The following is a 25280-nucleotide window of genomic DNA, read 5'->3' as shown; positions in this document are numbered from 1 at the left end:
CACAATTTTTTGTTTCCGTAAAGCCTTTTTTTGGCAATTTTTATTTTTTGACTGACAATTTTAAAATCGTTTTTTTCTGCACTAAATACAAATGTTTGGAATGTATTTCTGCCAAGATGCGTACTTCAAACTTTTTTTTGAGGCATGCGATACAACGTTGGTAATCGTTGTTTGGCCGGCATTCGGCATTAATTGCCAGAACAGAATTATGCGTGAAGTTGCAGCGGTTTTGCATAGTAAACATAGACCTGTATATAAATGTGTAACATGTCGTATTTGTTTATTTATCTTTGCGTTTTCTGTGTTAATTTTCTTGCAATGTTGTTTAGGGTTTAATAATTTGAAAACGATGAACATGTATTTTGTTTTACTAGAATAACCTACTGTATTTGGTTATAAAACTGTGTTAAACTACCGACAAACATGGATTTCCAGCACAGAGCTGGTGGAAAGACTGGTTCTGGTGGTGTTGCTTCATTTTCCGAAGCAAATCGGGACAGGAGAGAAAGACTAAGGCAACTTGCCCTTGACACAATCGACTTAAACAAGGTGTGTTCTACATGCTTTTCACCCTTGATCATGTCAGTGGTTGTTTTAAATTTATTTGTGAATTATAATTTAGTATTTGCAGTATTTATAATTGTGTTTCTGATGTAGGCTATTTAACCATTTATAAAATAGTCGCATAAGATTGAATAGGTTTGACTTCAATTAGCACCCTGACATTTAATCATGTGACCTTGCACTTATTTCGTTTTTATTTTCTTTCAGGATCCTTATTTTATGAAAAATCACTTGGGTTCATATGAATGCAAACTATGTCTAACTCTGCATAATAACGAGGTAAGCGATTGTGAAATTAATTTTTTGCTATCTTTTTTATGCATAATTTATTTTTAGGGAAGTTACCTTGCTCACACACAAGGCAAAAAGCATCAGTCTAACTTGGCAAAACGAGCTGCCCGAGATGCAAAAGAAGCTCCGATACAACCAGCACCTGCTAAGCCTGTAGTCGAAGTGAAAAAATTTGTGAAGATCGGGCGACCGGGTTACAAGGGTATGTAAGGAAACTGTTTTGTTTGATGTGGTTTTAAAATAGAATTTGGGCGCTTATTCTACACATCCACAAACTTATGATTGCAGTTCTAATTATGCTTCTGCAATCACAAGTATCTTATATTTAAAACTTGCTATCTTAGAAGTCCTAAGATACCTTGGTAATTGGTAATTAGAAATATTTACAATATTATTTGAAGATAAACAAAAACTATTCCTATCCTTAACACACATATGCTAGTAACCATTGTGACATGTTTAGTGACCAAACAGAGGGTTCCAGATTCTGGGCAACAGAGTCTTCTTTTTCAAGTTGATTATCCAGAAATAGTTGAAACTATTCAACCACGGCATCGATTCATGTCAGCATATGAACAACACATTGAGCCACCAGATCGAAAGTGGCAATACCTTCTGTTTGCAGCAGAACCATATGAGACCATATCATTTAAGGTTTAACTTGTTGGATATGATTTGGTAGCTTCTGTGAAGTTGTTTCGCAAAATATCAGTAAAATTTAAATTATTCGGCAAACAAATTGATTGGCAAGTTTAAAATAAAGTAATTGTGAAATTTATTCTAGATATTTTTATTTGAAATATCCTGTTTTATTTTTGTAGGTTCCCAGCAGAGAGATAGACAAAGGTGATGGGAAGTTTTGGACATATTGGAATAAGGACACAAAGCAGGTATGTATGCAGAAATATGTCTTTGGTTTTGGGATATTAAGGAATGAACAATACACAATACAGATGCCCATCAAGGTGTCAAATTGTTTCCAGCTACTTGTGACCTAAATTTCTGATATAGTATTTCCTACAAATCAGCCACAGTTGATTTTTTCACAACCAGGCATAAATTATTCTGCCAAAACCGAATCTTTGTTAAAATCGCTAATTCGGCTGAATAAATTCAGCAAACCAAAGCTTCAGTACATCACTAATCTATAGCCTATAGCCAAGATATAAAAGAAGATACTTTATTAGGACTTTTTGTCAACAGTTTTTCTTGCAATTCCACTACAAAATGGAGATGCGACCACCACCAATGACAATGTTACCACCAGAAGAGCAAAATCCACCTCCTCCACAAGAAGATGAAGACACAGTTCCTCTTCCTCCAGGCACACTTCCTCCCATGGGCAACATGGATGACTTCGATAACATGGGACCCCCTGGAATGTTCAACGATGGCCCCCCTTTTCAACCCCCTCCTGGAGGTCCACCCCCTTTTAACAACTTTAGAGGCCCCCCACCACCCATGGGTCCTCCACCTATGGGGCCACCAGGTGGAGGTCCGATGGGCCGAGGTCAAGGTCCCGATGAATTCATGGACCATGGACCCCCACAAGGGGCACCACCTCCACCCCCAATGGGCCCACCTCCTGACTCCGATGAACCAGAAAATTAAAGAAACTTTGTCCCAAAATGTTTACATTATCGCCACTTTATCCAAATCAACGTTATCACGTGTGGAAGAGGTGCTCTGGGCAAAACATGTATGTCTATGAAAGAACAAAATTGCTCAAACTGCCAATGCTTTGCTTTTTTCATGAAAACCGTAAATACAGGATAATTTTTGTGTCTAACGAAACGCAAGTTGCTTCCGTGGCTGCCGTTCAGAACGTATTGTATAAAATCATATGTTGATGATTGCATTCCTCTTGACTGTTTCACGTGAATTGTGGCATCAGCAAATAAAAAAAACATCTTTTCGGCAAATTCTTGTATATTTTACTACAAAAAGAAATAAAATTTCAACAAAATTCCGCTCAGGAAAAAAAGTGGAAGTGGAACCTCGAAAAAGCAATAAAGTCGATCAGTAACAGACAAATGTTGAAAGAAAACCTGGAAACAACAAAAGTAAAAAAGACGAGTTCCAATATCGCCAAAAACAAATAGTAGCAAGAGATATTACGAATAAAAACTGCACAACATGATCATAAATTTCACCGATCCAATCTGGACAAATAGTTCTGTAGTTTTTTCTACCCTGAAACAAATATGCTTGTCTAGAATGAAACCAGTCATATTATGAGTAAAGTTTACTTTGGTGCGACTCCATTTTTTCATTTCCACCAAATACCTTGTTGAACAGGGAGCTCCCCTACCATTTCCAAAATCGCGACACAATTTTGTTCTCGTTTCGATTAATCCGGACCTGTGTAATATCGTCACGTGACTAACATCGATCCCGCTGGCAGTCATTCTTGGGATTGTGACGAAAGAGATTGACTTGCTCGCTGTTTTCTTCGCGAACGAAACGATTTGAACAAAGATTTGCTCCGCGTTTTCGTGATCGGTTTTTGTCCCGTTTCTTCGTTGTTGCTTGGCAACGCAGCGATGGCGTCATTCTTCTGAGGCGATGGTTCGATCCGCTCCTTGGGATGCAGGAAGGAGGAGAGAGATGAGAAGATCATCGTCTCCAACGGTCTATGGGCCTGTTTTCGTGACCTGGAAAGGTGGACATGACGTTGTACAAAAGAGACAGGAATTTATATCAACAAAATACGAACAAAGTTAATTATGGTGAAATAAATTACAACAACACGAACATGTATATACATATATATATCTATATATATATAAATATACATAATATGAATATATAGGCCTACACATATCAGGTCATTTTGCATGAGAGCAGCACTAAACCATGTGTGTAACCAATAATCGCTCACCTGTCTATGCAGGATATTTTCCAGTTAATAATCGTCAGCCATTCTCTTTTCTCCTTCTCACTGATCGTGTACATGTAGTAAGTTCGGTCGGGCATTTTGATGCTGCAAGAAAAAGTTTTACTGAAAACTGCAACAAATCACCCGATATGAATTATATTTGTCCAATTTTCTTAGACCGAAAGCGAAAGCGAAAAGTATTGTTGTTTTTGCACATTTACATCCCTCACGTAGTACAAGATGACGAAATGTTTAGAAATATATTTTTATGTTCATTATGTTGCTCACGATCTTTGTCATGCCCATTTAAAATTAATATCGCCATAAGGCGGAACATCAGTATTTCATGTGTGCGTACCACCGGTTGGAAACACTGGCCTAACAGGTCTCATCAGTGCAGTTTTTTGACTTTATTGCTCATCCCAGCATTTTAACTTACCCGAACGCGAAAGGCCGACCGACTTGAGCGCTTGGATCTTCTTCCAGTGCTTTGTATGACGTCAGATCGAGGACCCCTAGTGGCCGAACGTCTGTGGGTTCGTGGTAATATTTCATCTCATAACCGCTCAACGTAAACCAACGTATGTTCCACGTCTTCACCGAGCCCCCCTGTTTCGTCATAAACCCTTGTTTCGAGAGGAGCTGCAGAATACAATGGAGTTTTCAAATCCTGGTAAACACACATGTGACGATTTATTGTCACGTTTGGCTTGATTAAAGGTATACTAAAACTATGGGTGCAAGAATAATAACCAGCACCTAAATACACTTTAAGGCACAGCGTTCTTTTCATAAAAGATGCGCCATATATGGCAGGTGCAAAAGTTAACCAGCACGTTCTTTGTTGCGATTAAGTCGAACCCACTTCCTCGAAAGTTCAAACTTTTTTATCCACGTTAAATGCGTCATCGCCGGAAGTTGAATTTTCAGCTTACCCCGGATTTCTCCCAGTTGTCGAACAAATTATCGACGTCACGAATCGCCTGCATTGTTATCGCTCTTCTTTCCGTCTCGTTAACCGATGCCGTAACTTCCTCCATCATCTGTGATGTCACAATCACGTATTTAGTTTTCAGTTTTTGACAGTCTTCACTTGGTGGCGTGGTGGAGCAAATTTAATCACCGGTGAATATTTTTTTTGCCTACGTCACTAATATGACGCGCAATAATTTAATTAGTTTGCTGTGTTTTCACGTTTACAAATTGTTGCAGGCAAACGCATGTTTAAGTCTACTTGGATGTGTTGTTTTATTTGCATCACTATTAGTACAAAGGCAAATTACAGGAATGTAATAACGAGTTAGAAATATATGCTCAATGTTTACGGCAACATAGTCTACCACACGTACAACGTGACAGGCAGCCAACCGCTTCTTGCAAAATACAAGGGTGAAGATTTTTTGATTATTTTCTTCACTTGACCGCGGGGCAAACATAAACCCGTTTTAATTTTAGATGGCGATCAACCGATAGACAATACAGAATTATAAAGCGACCGAGGCATAACCGGGTCATGTTATAAACGCTTGAGGAATTTGATCGTATATCCCATCCGATTGAGGAGATTCCCGACCCACGAAAACCACACACAGCCCAGGCCTTCACACTGACATTTGAAATCGTTTAACACCAAACAGAAAGTGACATTTTCTACCATAAAATCGCTTGCGTCATAATTGCGACTCGCGAGAGAAACGATCCTGATTTAAGAATAGCTACCAAGATACGTTTGACGTCATAATGGTAAACTCGCGTGCCTGTGCGAATTATGACGTCATCGTGAGAAATCCACCCACCCTATAGTCATCAGGTTTAGAATCAAACAGTTCACAAGGAGTAATTGCCAGCTGTGTTGAAAGACCCTAATTGATTAAATTGGTTTGCAAAGTTTTTATTGCGTAATCCCGCAAAGCCCATAATCACCACAGCAATGAGAAACCAAAGGCGAATTTTAAAAAAAACTCTACAACAAGTGACACACGCCGTAAAAGGTACAAGTTATTTACCGTCATGGCCTCGATCACAGATTTATGGTCGTTGTGACTTTCAGGCGTAAATTTCTTCAACTCCCGAAGAAGAAGGGGGTATTTGCACAACCGTTGTACAGGAGATATGATAAAACCTTCCAGGTGCAGAAACTTCCTCGTTTTGCTCGCAACGCTGTCCTTCCACTCCTGTGACGACGAGTTTAATTTAAATAGCGTCAAGTCAAGAGTGTAAAAAAAATTAACTTAATTTAAGTGGAGTCGGCTTTTGAAATGTGGCATATATTTACTTGATATGATTTTAAAAAAATGTGTAAAAGTTTTTTAATATTTCTTTTGAAAATCCACATTCTGTTTGTAAACCAAAGCTTAAAGAACTCTAACTGCATCATAATTTAGTTTTTTTTTATAGAATGCAGAGATAAGTCCTGCGACTTTGTATCTGCTGCGGATAGTCACTACACGTTACGAGACAGCACCTGTATCAACGCAAGGACTGTTGGGTCTTCCTGCAGTTCGTAACTGATTCGTTGGGCGTTCTTAAAGTTTGCACAGAATTCACCGTAGATTTTGAACTCATCTCTCTGCAAAAATAACGCAGGGTTTCAAAAACTTGACCGATCGAATAATTAACTCTTATCGTGTCCACAGGGTGCAAAAACGATTGTGATAATACAATTACTGGGCCCATCTACATCATAAGTTGTATGTCTAGGATTATTACCACAACTCTTAAGCATGCGAGGTTTTGGGTGCCTACAAGTGGATTACAAGCAAAATAAATTTGTGTTTGCAATGAGGAAATACAGTGAACCGTACCAGGTACTTGTCCTCGACTGCTCTTCTCTAGTGCCTAGGAACTTATCGGACCAGGCTTATTTAAAAACTTTAATGACACGACCTCCCACGAGGTTCTCGCTCCATCAAGTGTGACAAGTGACTTTCTCACAATAATGATACTTCCAAGTACAGAAGGCTGCCCGAGAATTATGCGGATGTTTTATTTAAGACGTTTGGTAACTCTCGCCAACATCAATTCAGTTACTATTGGTCACTGACCAAATGTCCTGAATAAAACATCTGCATAAATGCTGGGACGACCTTTTGATCCTCAGAATATCTTAAATGTGACAAAGTGTTACAATGTCAAGTGTTAAGCTCGCCACAACCTTAGCAGGTAAGCGACGAAGTTCATACGCACTACATACGAGTCTGCAGTCATCGGTTGCCATGACATTCTCTTTATCAAACTCACGTGATCGAGAAAAATGCTTCCAATGCAATTCGTATGGAAGGGATACGGATCCATGACGTCACGAATGGCGCCTGAAAAGCGAACGTGGAGTCTGTGGATGTCCCGGATGTTGGACAGCATCTCTGGGACGGTGTTGGTCGTCACGCACGTGATCTTTTCGTCCTTGGCAAGACGTTGCAGGTTCGGGATTATGACCTGGAACGTTGGAAATATTCGATAATTAAAAAAATTTAACAAACGAAGAACTCGATAGATTCTAAAGTTGTTCGTTCGTCGAAATAACAAAACAAGTAAAAAATTCCCGCGTTATTTGCGTAAAGAATTCAAGAATAAGTTTTTTTTTTGATAAATCATTGCTTGAAACACGTTAAAGTGACGTCATAATAGACTTACGTCAACAATGAACTGGAGCAACTTTGCGTAATCCTGTTCTGTTTCAAGAATCTCCTTGAGGACGTACATCCTTAACTTCTGTTCGCTTGTGAGTGCGTATCCTCTGCTTCCTTCCCTCTCACTTCCTCCGGGATCGGCCTCGTTTATCTGCATCGCCTTCACCGTCTTCCTCATCGTTCTAGAATACAATGGCGTTTGTTGTTTTGAATTGTTTTGTTTGCTGTGAATTGTTTTGGGAAAACAGCTGCTATGATGAACACAGGTGTGTCTGAAACGTCGGTTTAATACGTCCAGCATTTAAGCTTAGGAATTCCTATACAAGGTTTTATGAAAACGTTTTCCAATTCCAGTGGCACGCTTAATGACACAAAACTTGTAAGTAGTTTGAAACGCTTTGAATTTGTAAAATCACACGAGGTTTCAAAATTTACCTAGTTTAGTATAAACATAATTTGAAATTTAACTTCAAGGCTTCAATGTTTCATAGACATTGAGGAATCTCATTAGGTCACGTTTTTTAAAACTTGCTTTCTGTTTTGTAATAAGATTAGATTATTCAAAAGTTAAACTTTTATTCCAAAATACCTTTTAATCTGAGTGGCTTCTGGCATTTTAAATCTGTATGCACCGAAGTGCTTATATAACCCCACCTATTAAACAACGTCCTTACAAATTGTATTTGCTGCAAAAGACAGAGGAATTTACAAATGCATACAAACAGAGCCTTCACAAAATCGTTCAGTGGAGTTCTCAGAAACTTGTCGATAATGCTGCCTGGTGGTCGAAGCAAGTATAATATTTTGTACTGAAGTTAGTCAAACGCTACCTGAACCATTCTTACAGACTCGCGAAGGTATCGTACTTTGTTCAATCGCGTTTCGGCGATTTGCAGTAAAAACTTTTCACCCTCGAGACCGACGGTTAAAACAACTCCAAGGAAGAATTGACGTAAACTCACGCCGTTTACAAACACATGTTGTTAAGGGAATGATCAAATGTGGACGTTGCTTCAATGTTGGCGAATTCCAGTAACATGACAATTACATTAGAATGTGACTGTTATGAATAAACAAACAACTAGGTTACATTGTAATCACTTTAACCAGCCTTATAGCGTACTGGAATACTTTAAAGTTTAAACGGAACAAAACGAGCAACATAACAATGAGTAACTTGATACAACCTGCAAAGTCTAAGCTGCCTCCACCACAACCTCAAACCAATTTAAAACCCATTTAAATGCTATCACAATTAAAATATTGGCATTTGCCAAAACTACAGTCTTGCGGGAATGCTTAACGCAAAAACGTCACATACGTATATTGTTTGACTACATTTTAAGTCAAGGCGCACATTCAATATCGCTGATAGAAACCCTGACATCGAATGAAAACAGTAAACCTGCCAGGGTCGTCGTTTTACGCTGAATTTTTTGTTGGCACAAATAAACCCGGATGGGCGCAATTTTCGCAGAAGCAACACCACGTATGTGACGTCACAATGCAGTGACGCGCACCATCAGCTGTGTTTTAGACGGGATTTCATTAACTTGGTAAGAATCGCTAAACTCTGTTCTGTCCTTAATCCAGGATTAGGTTGTATTGACAGATAGCAACAGAACAGCAAGCTTGAATTTCATATGATTGGTTGAAGTGACGTAAACGTGACAATGAAGCAGTAATTGGATACACTTGCAGTACTGTATTGCTGGAGTCCAATCAACTCAATGTCAAATCGCAAGTTAACTAGTCTAACGAAGGCGAAGGTACATAACACACCGTGCGCAGCACAATACACGATGTATGCGTTCGTTAACCCCATTATTAAAGGGCTTGGCGAAAAACGCCCGAATTTTGCTTCGACACTTACGAAACATTTAAGACCCACTGCTTACACAGAAACTCCGTCACAACGGAACACATTTTGACAGACCTGCGTTGACCAAAATACTCACCAACAAATATCAACACATGCCAGGAAATCAACACAAAAATCGCCACAAAAAAGGAAGTCTTGCTTGGCTATGTAGCTCAGTATTTTTAAACCTTTTTGAGCCACGGAACACTTTTTTTATTAAAATAATCTTGCGGAACACCAAACTGTTGGAAGTATTGCGTCATTATACTTAACGAGCAACAGGCTCGCGCAATTACATTCTCATGATTACAAAACGAGTCTTATTGTTACACAACAATACATGAAGCAATTCACGATAGAACATTCAAACTGATGATAGTGGATGATTACTTTCATAATGCTATTTACGCCATTTGTGATAAACAAGCGATTTCCGACCCGTGTTCCACGAAATATCAGTGAAACTAATAAATTTCTTGCGGTACACCTGACGATCTTTCGCGGAACACCGGTTGAAAATCACTGATATAGCTGACTAGATCGTTGTAAGTCCCAATATAGCTGCACCGATGAGATCCATTAGGTCAAAACAGTGGCCCTGTTTACAGCTCACTGTAAAACATTATTGACTCTATTGCTTATAGGTAAATATATAGCTTCACAAACACTGTCTTAACTTTTTCCACGAATATTTTGTCACATGTTTCCTGTCTATAATGTATGTGGTAAACACAATACTTGCCAGCACAACCTCTTTTCAGGACTACAGAGTCAACTATACACAGAATAATGTCGTACAAATTGTCAAGAATGCGCTTGGTTTAAAAAATCAACGTCTATGCATCAGCTTTCTTATATAAGCGAAAACAACTTTGGTATTTTTAGTAGTTTCCAGTCAACTTTATATTGCGTAACCGTCGTCCGCAGTTTTAAACTTTACGCAAATTTTTAAATGGACCGAAAAATATTCTAGCACACCATATAAGATTATGACGCGACAAACCTGCTTTTGGGTTCACAATAACGCGTTGACGCATAAGCACGACTTGAAGATAAAGCCCGACGTACAACCCCTACGCTCCGTCCGCGACATGCATTGTGACGTAACAAGGGACTATTTTAAGGACAAAGGAATTTTTCGAATTCGAGACAATTAAAACTGGTGGAAATGGGCAGTGACGAAATAGTTTTTTCTGTCGTCACAATGCGTTGATTGGTTTTCCGGGAAATCTCACAGTTTTTTTTTAATTTACCGAAAATAAGCGAAGCAAAAAATGTTCATACGAACGCCAGTTTGAGTTTGTCCACTGCTTTAAACGTTTTAATCGTTTTACGAAAATTGCATTAGTAAATAATTTCCATATTTCTTTGCTTCAAGTAGATTTTGCGCAATATTAAATTGAGCAGATTGTAATCGACCACAAACCTGCGGCATAATCCCCTTGCTTTATCATGTGCGGTATTTGTTCGTGTTATTAATGTTGTTTTTAAGCAATCAGTCTGTCACAAAAGTGCACCAGAAACTATAGAAGTAAGAAACCAGACTGACACGACATTATGCAGAATTTGACTCAGAAACCATTCAGTTAAATTTAATACAATTCAATTTCAATTTTACACAAAAAGAATCTGAACGCATCTGAACAGCAAACATGCAAAATAAAGTGGCATGGGCACCAATAAAACCATAATGGCTATGCAGTATAAACCTCATTTGTATTAAACCAGCTTTGAACCTGTACACAATTATCGCGTATAACTGTAAAACGCTGCCTCTCAAACTTACAGTATAAGCTTCTCAACCGGGGCATCCACGCAGAACAACAAACTGTAAGCTTTCTATTGCAAAGTTAAAACCTCACAATCCACAACCTGCCTACGGCACTCGACGAACTCTCGCACCTCTGTAGGGCTGAAATACTGCGCACTTGCGTGCTGCCAACAGCCAGGCGTAAGCACTGGTTTGACGGCTTACCGCTTGTGTTACAACGCTCGGCACGTGGCAGTTGCTGGAAAGACGGTTCGCTTTCTTTCTGATCTTATCTCCATAGAACGCGTCGTATTCGCGTAGTCCCACCTACGGCAATTCGGAATACATTTACATACGAATATTGCTAAACTATTTGGTTGAGCAACAACGGAACTGAACCTACATCCTTCGTAAGCGGGAAAATGCCAACCTAGCCTTTCAGCGTAGTTTGAATTTGCATTAATTGCTGACGCATAAAGTATGATATCCAGCTTGACTATCTTCAATCACCAGGTAGTATATTATATCCTGCTTGCTCCTAAGTGTTAGTTTCTACATTTGGGCTTCGATTCAAGCATTGGCAATAAAAAACTCATGTCGCAACAGTTTGTGTCCCTGTGTGTTTTCATGTTACCATGTTAAAACCAGATAGTTTGTATATCAGCTCCTTCACAAGTACATCAGCTTTGATCTATCGTAGCGCCACCTTCACAAATCCCTTGGAACCTTTGAAACCTGAGCAACGCAGCTCCAATAACGGACGAATTAACGGTAAATGAATCCTCGCCGAATCGAGCGCAAAAGTCAATGTTATTGCCGCAAGCTTATGACGTATAACACGGCTATGTAAGTAGCTTAACCCGAGGTTTCAATCCCGCCTATGATGTTCACCTTTCTGGATCACTTGAGAAATCGCAAATAACATAAAGGTTCTGACATTAAGTATGTGGTCAAAAACAAAATTCCAATGCCAGCAAAACTCAAATCAGGCCTTTGCGATTAACGTGTTTAACTTTAAATCATTGGTTTCAAGAAGTTCTTTATAATACCACAGTGCTTGCTGTCCAACATTCGATTATGTGTTCTAAAGAGTGAAAGCACTTAACCCCTCCTAACAAACCCACAATGCAATCGCTACGCGCGAAAACAACAACAAATGTTGCAGCAGTGACACCACAACCTCCTCCCCAGAGGTTGACGAGTCAGAATACATCACAATCAACAGACAACAACAACAAACACTTACATATGTTATCTGATACCCAATATTCACACTTGTATACACGTTCAGGTAATAATATAGCCTACCTACGTATACCAGCAATTCCCAAACTGGGTTTAGCCGAACTCTGTGGCTCCATAGAAGGTTTACATGAGCTGCTATGTAGTTTTAGGCTAAATGTATACATACTGAATATGTCCGTTAAGTCTTTTAGAAACAGGAAACCCAACAGGGAACAAGATAATAAACACCTTCACTTTACTTGACATCTCTGACGTTGTAGGATTTCCTTGACAACTTAAATAAATGCAGGGATAAGCGGGCGAAAAAATTTGGGGAAACACTGTTCTGTACATTCGATATTCCCACGAGAAAATGCATTGATTTTTGTGTTGCTACACAACTTCACACCGAGCATAAATTAGCAACCAATGGTGAGCGCGTTAAACTAAAGCAGCCTCCAATTAACCATGGCAACAAGAAAACAATTGGATTATAGGAAGGTTAATGAAGCGGTAAATTGTCACAGAGCACTGAGGTTCATTGAGTAACTAAACGTCCAACAACAACATCCAACCGGTTCAACCTTCTATATTCGCTCACTGCCTGTCGAAGAAAACATTCTTCTTTTCTCCATCTATGCGCAGCTATATTGTGTATGAAATATTTCTCTATATTTCTGCGTAACAACAACAATTGTCATTTCAGTCAGAACCCATTTAAAGTCGGCTTGAAAAACCTCACGAGCATTTGTTTGAACAACACTTCCTCATCAACACACAATTGGCCAAAACGCGTGGAAAATATTTTCGACAAACACCTCCACACATTTGACGTCACATGCACCCTGAGCTATAAACAACGGATACTTCCATCATCCAGAGATCCATCCAGTGTTATTGTCATAATGGTGATGACATTATATTTTTCAATTCTGGGTATAGCGTGCCTGACTCGCCAGTTTTCCATGTCGCATTTCAATCAAGATTTGCGCAACTTGGTCTAACATATATTGACATGCATGAAACTAGACATGACGAAGTTTTTATCATATATCTCTTGTTACGTTCACTCCGTCTATACGAATTCTACACGATTGCCAACTTAATTTTATTGACCTTTTGTAGAAGCCTGTCCACGTTCACAATCAATAATATCAGTATGACAACATAAAAATACACCAACTTCGCGCGCATTTGTTCCCCTGAAACGCACACATTTCATGTTACTTCGAAGTTTCAGTGCTTGCAAAGCTCCGACACAAATGTAAGACTCAAGGTGGTTTATGTCAAAACCGACTTTAAATTCAAAGCTGTCAGTAAATATGACATTACCATTATGACGCAACAAGCAACATGTTTCGTTGACACAAGTGAGATAATAACAGAGCTATCATTGAACAAACACCACAGTATTTGTACACAAGCTCTATTTGTACATAAATCCCACCACACTCAAGATATCAAATTACTCAACACATCTCATATAACTCACAAATTGATTTCCAGACAAGGTATAAGAGCACACACGAACGTCCATTGACAGACGCCGTAATTTCGTCAACTTTCTCACAAGTGTAAATATAAGGATTTACTGGGATGAACTTGTCCGACCTCGGGAATGATTTCAGTCACTTACCACTGTCTTGTCAGTGAAAAGCTAATTGCTTTAAACGGTTTTGTTTATTGCCCTGCGCCCTTGGGTTCCTAACGAGGCGGAAAGGCGAAACTACACTACGTCAGTCACGATTATGAACACACAACTAAAGTTCAAGACTTCGCCTAAGATGGCCTGGGCAGTGTATTTAACTCGTAAGATTTTTTGTTAACATTAACATATTTTGTGTCATACCTTCCGCGTTTCATAATTCCATGCATCACTGATTTCTTGCGCTGCATCCGATGCGCTCGAGTGCTATCCGTTTCGCTTGGTTGAGCACTGCTGCGACTCGTTCCTGTTGTAGTTCTAGTTCTAGAAACGAGGAAATCATGACAAAAAACTGTTACACGTTGTAGGCTGTGCAGTGGGCATGTTGAGTAAAGAGTTGCGTTGATAATTCATGGTTATAAAGGCTCTTGGTTGTCTGCCTGTCACCTTCCCACATACACTTTTTGTTCTTATCACACTGGAAGTCGTAAAGTTATCTTGGTCACAAGTCCAATCTGTATTTTTCATATGTATGGGTCGGGCACCTTGACCGGTTGTTTCAATCGCCCGCCCTCTAAATTCATACAGCTCTCTAGCAGTACCTGGTGGTGGAGTTGGTGTTGGTGCGGCCCTCTCTAAAGAACCATCTTGCGGGAAACCGCATGGTTGCGCTTCTGTTGCTATGGGTACTGGACACCGATGACGTACGACTATTCGACGTATCAGCAACCTCCACGCGATCTGGTCATGATTAAAACAGAAAATAACAAAACAAGATCATGCTTTGGTTCCTTCATTATTTTTGTCTACGAAATATTTTGTCAAATTTTATCAGGTAGAGAAATCCGTTTACCTGGAACTTGCAACGTCACAACTGTTTTAAAGTCATCCTCTTGCATCGAAACAAGTTTAGTGTCGTCATCAGGTGACGTCACTTCTATAGTGGCTGTTCCTTTTTCCGTCATTCCCTTCGGGACAGTAGTGTACGATTAACAAACAGATTACTATTTCCAAGATCACACCTAACAGTTTGAAAGCTGTATGCCTAAATAAATACATATATTTACGTTGATCTTCAGTTAGTTTGTTTGAATCTCACACCTCGTTTAATAATATAATTGTGTCAAACAGTGTTAGATGAAATGACAAATGCTTAATGTATTTCCATCGCAGGCATGTCTGTTCATAACACTTGGAAAACTTTTACGCGATTTGGCGAGTGAATGCCTCACACGCTATCTTCGATCATCAAATCTCAAATATCCATCCCCAAATGTCTATTTAACACCAAATTTGCTGGAAACACAACAACGCTTTTTCTGTGACGCCAAAATCGTGACCGGCTGTGACGTCACTCTATTGTTGCGTGGTTTCTGTCGGAAGGAGGTGCAGAGAAGGGGTGACTATAGACTTACAACCTCCTTTGAGATATTTGCATAGAGGCAAGCTGATAAAGACAAATGTCCCGGTCAGAAGTTCATCGTCACTGTGAATTCCATTTCAAAAAAGCGTAAATTCTTTAAAACAGACATTATTATCATATTTTTTGGGAAGAATAATAACTGCTTCATTAGAATTGATACTTTGACATGTTTCCTTAATGTTAGCTAGCATATATGCATTGCTTTTGCCTGGCATAACATAATCTATTTGGCCTGTTGTGTGGTTGCGGCACATAAACTGGGCCGCGTGAACACTTACTTCCGTTACAGAGTAACGCATGACAATACTTTTTTCATTAGTGCTGCCCTCAAAATGTAACTTCCTCAATCGATATAATTAACAGTCAGTGGTGCCAACAAACAACTCATGAAATAAGATCTATGATGCAATAGTGGGGCTCTGCACAAAACAATACATGTACAATGCATGACAACAATGACTACGTTCCCTATGAACAATGCTACTTTGTCAACTCATTGCTGATTCAATACCTATTCACTTGACGGACATCATATGTTGCACCCAGTTAAATAAGGCACATCTAGTCCTACTACACGTAAAGTAAAGGTTAACAAGGCAGTGTGTTTAAACGTAATTTAATATAGGTTCGCACGTACGTCAGTGGAGCATGTCTAATGCCCTTAAACCAGCAAACCAAAGCCTTCCCTAAACCGGGCGACACTCTTGGGAATACAAAACTAATGTCTGTCTGACTCTAATCGACTTGCTCAAATGCCAGATCAACAAACTATTGCTGCGTTAATGGTTAACTTATTCGAAATAAACCAAACTCCCGGCTTTTAGAAGCAACGTTGGACCCCCGGCTCAAATAAAACAACCGGTTAGCAGCCACCCTCCGTCTAACATGTTATCGCGTACTGGGTCCGTTAGTCCATGCAGCCAGTAGTGGGAGTGTATATTAGGAAGTGGTGACACATTAAACAACGTAGTAGAGACGCCCAGTGGTTTCTAACTTCCAGTCGCGTGTATTGTTTAGCTTAGCTGTATAACCATAGTTTAAGTGCTGCACTACGAACTCCCGAAAGTTAAACCGGAAATTTCGCAGTGACTAGACCCTGTGTAACGTTTAACAACAGCAACTCATTCGTGACGACGTTAAAAAAAGCCCGGGCTCCAACCCATTGAAAACCAAACAAGGCGGATAAAACGTAACATTCAGTACAGACACGCAAACCCATAGGTGTCCTTATGTTGCTACATTACACAGACTTACATGCAAGGTAACAGTTTTTAAACTCCAAAAAGAGCACACCATAAACTGACTTTTTTTGTTCTTTTTCAAAATATCGACGACAAACTAAAAAAACACAACCGTTTTCTGCATATATGCGACTTCTACCAGCTGTGATACAACCACACATGCCCTGTCCACCTACCCACGCAGCAGTAGGTTGGGCGGGTGAACTTAACGGCATTCCAACTATGTGGGTTTACCTGTGATCTAATATTGATGTCGCCATGTTTGCAGTTGTGCGGTGAGGCGTGACGTTCGGGCTAGAAGGACACAACGCTTCTAAACCTGAGAGAATGTTTTGGAATTTACATTAAACAAACCATAAACTCCTGCTTCCCAGTTCCTTCGTAACTCAATGCCAAGTACCTTCAATGGCATGTCCGTCAAAGTAGTCTTAATGTGAACATCACCATTTTCGCAAGTCGAGATTCTACTGTTGGATGGAAAACGTTTTAAAAAAACGTGCGTTGTTTTATGTTCAAGCTTGCGTAGCTGCCACGTCTTAATACACAAGCTTCAAATGTTAAACAGTGCGTGGTAAGATAATTAACCCCACATACGTCGACGCCCCTGAAACGTAACCTGTCGTGAATAACACCCACACACAACTCACACCGCATTTCAGATATCACTCCACCCTCCTGTCACAAACACAAATGTCAGAAGTGAATATCGGCGCCGTCCATTCATTCCGAGACTTTACGTATTCGCTTGGAAGAATCCAAGCGTGAATTAAAGAAAGGGAATCAGTGTTGCGTGAAAATTTAAAACAATAACTTATTTGGAACAAATGAAAACCATGAGGGTAACTCGCGAATAATCATAAGGTTATACATTTTAGACCTGATAAGTTTAATTTCCAATGTGATTAACTTCAGTTCTAACAAGCACTGCTTTTGGTTTCTCAGTATTTTCTATCGTCTAATTATACCGCGTCACACCACTAATGAACCGTATTTAATGGAAAAGAAACACTTTTGGATGTGAAAACTAAGCACGTAAGTCCGATGTAAGTATGTTTCTCAGAAGTAATATATTGCAACTCAGTGCGTTGCAATAGTATATTTAGCAGACTTCCTACACGTTTCTGTTCATCTTTATTAAGCTCCACACTTTCTATCATCACAAAACTCTTGGAAATTAGCGTAAACACGTGAAATGGTATCACGCTTCAAAGTCTCATTCAACCTTGCCAACATGCCACTGATTCAAGTTGAAGGTGTGGATTTCGGTCCGATAACATACTTCCCCATCCTGTGTCTTCCTAAACTCAAGCGTTTCACTTTATCTCCAATGACATACTTTCTGTACTTGACAACGCAACCGAAAGAGACATAACTGTAACTACGAACATGCATATCCTCCTCCAATCCACACGACTCATGATTCACCGGCCGTGTTGATGGCGTCATCACGGGTCGTCATAGGGCGGTGTGCAATCAGAAGGTTTCTTGTTGATTCATGGAAGTGGTGCGCGCTGTGCTAATAAGGAAGGCTGGCGGGTTGAGCGTTTTCATGAGGTGTTGCATGACAGAAATAACGATAGTAACACTTTTACGGCTGAGTTTGGAGTGTCAACCTTATATGTTGTTTGAAACAACATGTTAGTAATGGGATTCAAACCCCAGTTTTCCTGCATACATTTGAAGAAGGCTTTCTATCGGTCAAATGGTCTCCTTTGATCAATGTAGCCAAAGCTTTTATTCACACCAGGCTTCGAATCCAGCATATCCCGGCAAGAAATATGCTGGATTCGATCAGGTTTCCCTCTTGGTATATGGCGCTTGACCGATGCAACCCAAGTTCTGTTTCAAATCGAATATTGTTACTTTACTGCCACCAAGCGTAAATCTTCACAATTAGTAACAAGCAGTAGGTGGCGATAAAGATCCACTATACTCCCAAAAACGGCATGGACGATCAACTCTAGCGATTCAGAACCTATGTCACGGCCTCCTGCTTAAGGAAAAAACCTAATAAATCTATGCCCAGGATATCCTCATTTCAAACCCCAAAAAGCAATTAATAAACGTAGAAAAAGGCCTTACGTTGGAGAATTAATAAACTTTAATAAATAAACCAAATTAAAAACATGTTCATGGACACGACGGGGATCGAAAGGAGTGACATCTTCCCCCAAGACATACAGTGATCCACGTACCTTATATAACCTGTTTAATAATTTCCATTCCAGGAAAAGCTCGTTTCTATGCAGGCCTCGTCGACGACCTAAAACAAAAGATTCATTTAAAGAAAAGGTTTCAATCAATTCTCCAAAATCGAATCGTCATCGAATAAAACTCGTATATTTTCTTTCCGAAAATTTAAACAAAAACCACAAAAAAACACACGGAAAAAGAAACACGGAAAATATACAATTGAAGTGTAGCCCTGGTAATTACGATCTAACATTGCGTAAACTCCTCAACCCGAAAACCATGTTTGAAATTCATGAAATCTAAAAAATTACGCATCAATTGATTGAATGCAAATTAAATTGGTGTGTTTGACATTGCCAAGCAATTTTATTTATATCCAAGCCCTGACAATGGGAAACGATCGGGTTTGGCTTTTGTTACGTAACAATATAGTTAACCAAATGGCGGGAACGTTTAATTTTCCCGCGGCACTCGGTCCCTTGCCCTCATGTAAATCAATCTCGGCAATTTGAATTCAGATTAAAATTCCAACACGGATGTGATGGGGTTTGGTCGATCCCCGGTGGCCAATCAAGAGGGTGTGTTGTCTTGGTCGGCTTTTTGCTACTGGCAGGTTGCAAGGTCAGGATCCACGCGTGTTTGGCATCCGCGGTCGCTGCGGTTCCCGTTCTACATCTCCTTGCCCTTCGGCTAACTTGAATTCGTGATAAAATTGGTAGTAAATTAGGTTACTTTTAGTCGCCGGTGCCAACTTACTAAAGGTTACAAATTGTGTTGACAAACAAATTTCCGAAACATTCCCGCTTTCGGCTACAGTGAAAGCACAAGATTTTATGTCAGGACAATGTTATCAAAGCCTGTTGGGTTATTATGTTCAAATTTACAATATTTGCGTTACAAAGATACTTTTTTGCTAGATAATCTGACTCCAAGTGACGTTTAAACCTTCCTACTTAAAATGAAATGATTGTCACAAAATATCATCATTCGGAACGCCTTCAAAACATGTTAAATCCGCGCAAACAAAGTCCTCAAACCGTATGTTCGATTTTAAACCTCTTGAGTTCCCATCAGGCATGCAAGTGATCACGTATGACATTTGACCGTTTGCCAATTAAAACTAATTAAAACAAACCTCAAATTGGAAAACAATCGCTTTGACTTTCTTATTATTCCAAGTCCATCGTTTGTTCCGCAACAATCGTACATTCGTGATCGCCAACACCCTTTGTGACACCACATACCTCATCATGACGCAATAAGAAACGTGCAAAGTAGTTCCTAACGTAGTTGAATGAGCGCCAGTTTGACGTGATGGCGTTCGAGTGTTTAGGGAAACGACATCAAAAGCGATCAACATTATCATGGAACGTGTCATTAACTGCGATGTGTCTTTTCATGTTCTGGGTTCGTGACCGACACACGCGCGTTCAAGTGAGGTTCAGTTTTAAGATTGAGAATTACGTCACTCTGTCCTGTGTGTTTGCCTACCCAGAGTTGGACGTCAACTTGTTTGGTTTTTACTCCATTTCCCCGTTTAAATCAGGTATGCACAACTTGAACAGATATTTGTTCACTATTTATCGTGTGACAAACATTTGTATGAACTTTTTGAGGAGTGATGTCTTAAAATAACGTTGTTGGATCGAAACCAGCGTACGATTAAGGACGTCACTAGGAAATATATTGTAGGTCAAAATCACCCCGCGAGCCGTTTTTAAAATAGTGGCGTTCCAAATTTGTCAGTGCCCTGTGTTGCACCCCATGGTCTGATGAGGAACAAAGGGAACCCAAGAAAGAGGGGTTGGTTCCATCACCAAACTTACTTCACTGATGTAACATTTCCTGGTTTCTATGACGTCACAATCGTTTGTGGTCACTCACTAATGATTGATTTGTCTGTTGGATGTTCTACTGTTTTGTGCCAACAACGGAAGGGAGGGCAAGACTTATAGAAGGTTACCCAGAAGCAGCACTAACTTCGCAATACAGGATTGGTAAGTCGCCGAAAGTGACATATTATAACAAAATGTATCTTCCTTACATGGTTTTATTATTCTTATTTAAAACGAATTGTTGGCAAACAGTTATAAGTACGTGGAGGACAAAACAAAGTAGCGTCTATAGTTTTTCCGGTTTAAAATATTCTTAAAAATGTTGGACCAGGATAATGTTTTGCGAAAGGTAATGTAAACATTCAGTCTCCCGCCAAAAAGTTTCTCATGTCGACCTTGTAGAATCAAACAAGGTGTGACGTGCGTGACTTGCAAAACCAGAATGTAAAAGTACACGACATTATGAGGTTAGCCACAACTTCGACAAACCACATGAAGAAGAGTTCAACCGAACCAACGATCAACAATTAGAGACCAAGTTCTCCTGACCATAACTTGGCAAGGAACTGGTCAACAGTTAACCGACCGAGGTAGGATGAAAAGGGCGGAACCGAATGAAGATCACTATCGTCGTGGCGAGGGTTGTTATTAGAAGATTAAGAGAGGCTCCGATGGTGCCTTAGTGTCGCCCAGCAGGTGGTTATTAGCAGGGATGAGTGGGCTGTGGACTTGCTTCGACTGTTCATTGTGTTTTCGTATTCTTTCCACACACATGTGTTATGTTGGTCGTGACCTCTGTTTAATGTGGGTTGGCCGGGTGGCGAAGGGCGTTGCAGAACTGCTTGGAATGCAGATATGTGAATCTCGCCTGCACCCAACCTATATGCTTCACTAAATTATGCCACATAACTCTCCCGCTTTTTACTATGTGTGTAAACCCATCTTGCAAACGTACGTTCTCATCAAATCAAAACCTCTTGATTTCATCCAAATTGTTTGTAAATGTTACTCCCAGCAAACACAAACTCACTATCCAGGTGATGCAAAACCAATCTATCAATGCAAGTTCTTCTACGTTGGTCCGGAGTTTGTTACTGGTCAAAATATTTGAAATCACCTGCAATAATGCCACAGTATATTGGTTTATTTGAAGTGGTCAAAATTGCAAGCGTTTGTTTCGTCATAATCGTCAAAAGCTTTTCTCTCTTTTTGATCGTGGCCTTTCCACGTAATACTCCCCAATGTCCGTTACCGCAATATCGCCTCATTATTTTAAACGGGGTTCATATATTCACATTAGAGGAAGGGCAAACCATACAATAAAGATAATTGTGGTGACGTATCGGTCAACTTTACGTGGGCATTTCATTTCTCAATTCAGGTATTTAAAGTCCATTTACCACAATGTCTTTAGTTTTATTTGGATCTAAATCCAAAAAATGCAATTTTTGTTGACCCACACGGTTAATAGTTTATCGTGCATTACCAGGTCATCAGCAGAAGGCTTTTAACAAAAACAATTCTGTTTTACAAATAGTGCCACCGTTAATTTGTATCTGCCGGAATATGACTACTGGGGACGGTCTTGCCGATCAACTACCTAAACAGGTTTCCCCAATGCGGGAAGTTTGATTTAGCACCTTTCATTCGCATATCCATGTGATTAATTGTATATACAGGCATAGCGTGAAAGCAAAATACTAAACATTTAGTTTTATCACACAAGCAGCAATACATTAGCAATGGAGCCAATAATATTGTCCACTGGGTGTTGGCGACCGCATACACACCAAAAAGTAGCAGTTTTGGCCTGGTTTGGTCGGCAAGATCGACGTATTGTCATTAAGGATTGATGTGAACTGATAGGTAGAAACAGTGAGCCATCTGTCTAAAGCTCACTTAAAAGCACAAAACAATATGTTCGTGCAAACGAATATTTTGATGAGCAGTTTCGAAGTTATAATGAAACAATCGACTCTCAAGCAAAAAAAAATATCCACCCTACAGGGACACAGGGGAGGGGGCACCGTCCCTTGGGGGATTTATTGTTCGTGGTTACTATGGAAATATGTTTTGTCACGGGTTAAAGTGAAACGAATTCGCCTCTCGCTCGTAAATAGCGTGGGAAACTGCTTCGATGGAATGTGCGGATGAATACTAAACGCTTAAAAGCGACGCGGTGGTATTTTAGTTCGAACGCTAATTGTTTGATCGAGTGCTAAATTGTTTGGATCGTGATGTTTGTGACGTCACACTGAAAAGCAATTCGATTTTACTGCTTGAAACATTAAACCGCGTGAAAACCGGAATCATTCAAGTCGTTGTTTGTTTTCATTGTTGAAATACTGGTGTTTTGCCGTGTTTCATTTTAAATTGATCCTGAACAACAAAAAAAACTTCCAAATTCTGTTAGTGATTAACCGCTCATTAGATCGCCCGAAATATTGACAAAATATCGTCTTCTAGTGGCCACTTCATATTTGTCAGGAAAGCAATAATTACTTTGTGGTCGATATAAAATATCAAAACAACTTCAATTTAATTCCCAGTCGACTCCGAAGCCCTTTGAAACCCAGATAGTGTTTATGTTTACATTGCAGCCTGCCCTGCCACACCCCTGGAAATATATTACCCTCTCCACCCTAGGACGAAAGTATTAAAACAACTCATCCGTCAATTATTACGTCACAAAAACGCGCGCACCCCTGTCAAGGAGTGACGTGAGTTGGGGGGCGGCGGTCTCTCTGACCCCTAACCGGGGTGCGACCTATATTCACCCCCTTCCTTGCCCCATTACCGCGAAGGGTGAATGTTTCGTTTCGAGATAAGATCCCGAGCACCTGGATCGGCGAGAGAGCGAGATTGCACGCGAAGATAGCGCAAGGCGAGAAGCCTCCACTGTCACGGATTCCGGTCCAGGTATTTGCACTTGGATCAACGCCGAAGCCGTCTTGAGTGTCAGTCCTTTATCCGTGAATGTGTCGCGAAATAAGGTTGAATAGTTCCTTTTAATTTCGGTCACGATGCTTTGAATAAAACCACGAAGGGCTTTCCTGTATGAGGGCATGCTTTTAAGTGGTTCGTTTTATAGTACTGGATTCAAGCTGTTGGATATTTGAATCACAATCGAGCATTTCTAACGCACACGTTTCACCATTAGCGCACGCAAGTCTTTTTAATCCTAAAGACCATTTTACTGTTTTCCGTCAAAATTCTTCATCCAATTGGAACAGTTTTCGAAGTGTTTTGATTTCAAAGACATTCCACCCTCTGTGTGGTCCCCTGCAGCAATCATCATATCGCATTACAACGTCACAATCTTGTTTGTGACGTGACACTAATCGGGTATCATTTGACCACGTTTTGCCATTGTCAGTTGTATTTTGACAACTGCTATTTCGCCCTTTCGGCGCCATGCGAAAGACCAACACAACATCCAATCCAATGCGGTCTCGCTTTGCTAATCATGCGTATCGGTTTTTCAAAGGACAAAACTTTGTAAAGCCAAAATAAGAAACAGGGTGTCATGTTCAATTTGTTGTTTAGACTCTTTGATATCTGCTCGTGGCAAATTTCTTTCCCGGGTTTTCACCAATTTTGCGTCGAGCAAAACTGCACAGCCAAGCACTTCGCCTCTACTTTATTAATATCCACCATTCGACCCAATAACATATCAAACTATACTCGTAAGAAAACCTGATGCAAGTCTTTCCCACTAAAATTTCAAAAGCCCCTTTTCCTGTCAAGGTGCAACATCCGGCTGAATGAGTGGCAATTTGTGGATTACTTCGGCCATTAGTAGAAAGTTGATCCTAGTAATGCACAATCTTCAAGCTGTAACCGAAGTTCCGCGGTTGCTTACGTGATTAAAGGGCTTTATTGCGTCATAATGCGGTGAAACGTCACCACCTGCAAGTAGCAAAACGTGTAAGATTGTGGGAAGGACACTTGTAATCTGTACTTCAAAAGAAATTTGAAAACTAAAATGCATGCCTCCAGGATTGTTGGAAGTTGGGTTACCTTGAATTTATGACGTCATGGAAAATCTTGTAAATGAAACTGCGAAAACATCAGATGGAATCATTTGTGTTTGGGAGTTGCTTGCATACGTTTTGTCCAGTTATGTAACTTGTTGCGCAATAAAAAATACGAATTTGCAGGAAATATATAACTCTTAATAGAAGAACACTGTGAGAGCAGAAACACTGCTGTGCAAAATAAACCCTTAAGAAACAGCAGTGGGTAGATTAGCTCGCAATAGAAACCTAATAACCGTCGTCACTAATGCCCGCGATAAGAACATGAATCTCGACAAGGAATTTAATAGAAATGCAAACTCTCTCCTCACAATGCAGCCGCGACTGTTTAATCGCGTAACATCGTCGAATTAGAAGCTCGCGCGTCCCGCGACGCTTAACAACTTGTAAGTGGGACTAATTTGCCAAAACAAACGATGCACAACGCGCGACTTGCATTGTCCAGTCGCGATCGCGACGCGCAAAACAATAGCGCTGGTTGTTTGCACAGGAACGACGTACGACGTCCGCCAAAACGTCGACATGTTTACTTTAAACCGGGTCCCGATTGTCGGGCATCAGGGTCTGCGATAATGTTGATGTAACTAATGATGGAAGCCGACCGCGGTTCGCGCCAGACTCCAGGCTGTGTTGACCTTCTCGAGACCGCGCGAGGGAGTCTCGCGTAAAACGCACCCGAGTCGCTTTTAAGCGGCGTCGGCACCTGCTC

The 25280-nt window shown here is 40.2% G+C and overlaps 2 protein-coding genes across 2 annotated transcripts; one reads left to right on the top strand and one right to left on the bottom strand.

Moving 5' to 3' along the window:
* Positions 1 to 378: 378 nt before the first annotated feature.
* LOC145887765 (splicing factor 3A subunit 2-like) lies at positions 379 to 2770 on the top strand. Its single transcript, XM_082978980.1, has 6 exons — positions 379 to 549; positions 772 to 843; positions 901 to 1057; positions 1319 to 1509; positions 1677 to 1745; positions 2059 to 2770. The coding sequence occupies exons 1-6, from the start codon at positions 424 to 426 to the stop codon at positions 2464 to 2466; spliced, it is 1023 nt and encodes a 340-aa protein (XP_082835106.1). The 5' UTR covers positions 379 to 423; the 3' UTR covers positions 2467 to 2770.
* A 2-nt stretch (positions 2771 to 2772) lies between these two features.
* LOC145887764 (rho guanine nucleotide exchange factor 9-like) lies at positions 2773 to 14882 on the bottom strand. The gene is made up of 11 exons (XM_082978979.1): positions 14696 to 14882; positions 14445 to 14583; positions 14047 to 14166; positions 7367 to 7544; positions 6974 to 7168; positions 6198 to 6302; positions 5740 to 5907; positions 4669 to 4776; positions 4173 to 4375; positions 3737 to 3838; positions 2773 to 3509 (listed from the first exon to the last, which is right to left on the bottom strand). Exons 1-11 carry the CDS (start codon positions 14805 to 14807, stop codon positions 3260 to 3262), a joined length of 1680 nt encoding a protein of 559 aa, XP_082835105.1. The 5' UTR covers positions 14808 to 14882; the 3' UTR covers positions 2773 to 3259.
* Positions 14883 to 25280: the final 10398 nt, after the last annotated feature.

Source organism: Ascidia mentula, chromosome 1 (assembly GCF_947561715.1).
Source record: "Ascidia mentula chromosome 1, kaAscMent1.1, whole genome shotgun sequence".
NCBI classification, from domain to species: Eukaryota; Metazoa; Chordata; class Ascidiacea; order Phlebobranchia; family Ascidiidae; genus Ascidia; species Ascidia mentula.
Note: the sequence above shows the minus strand (reverse complement) of the source record. Positions and strands in the feature narration are given on the sequence as shown.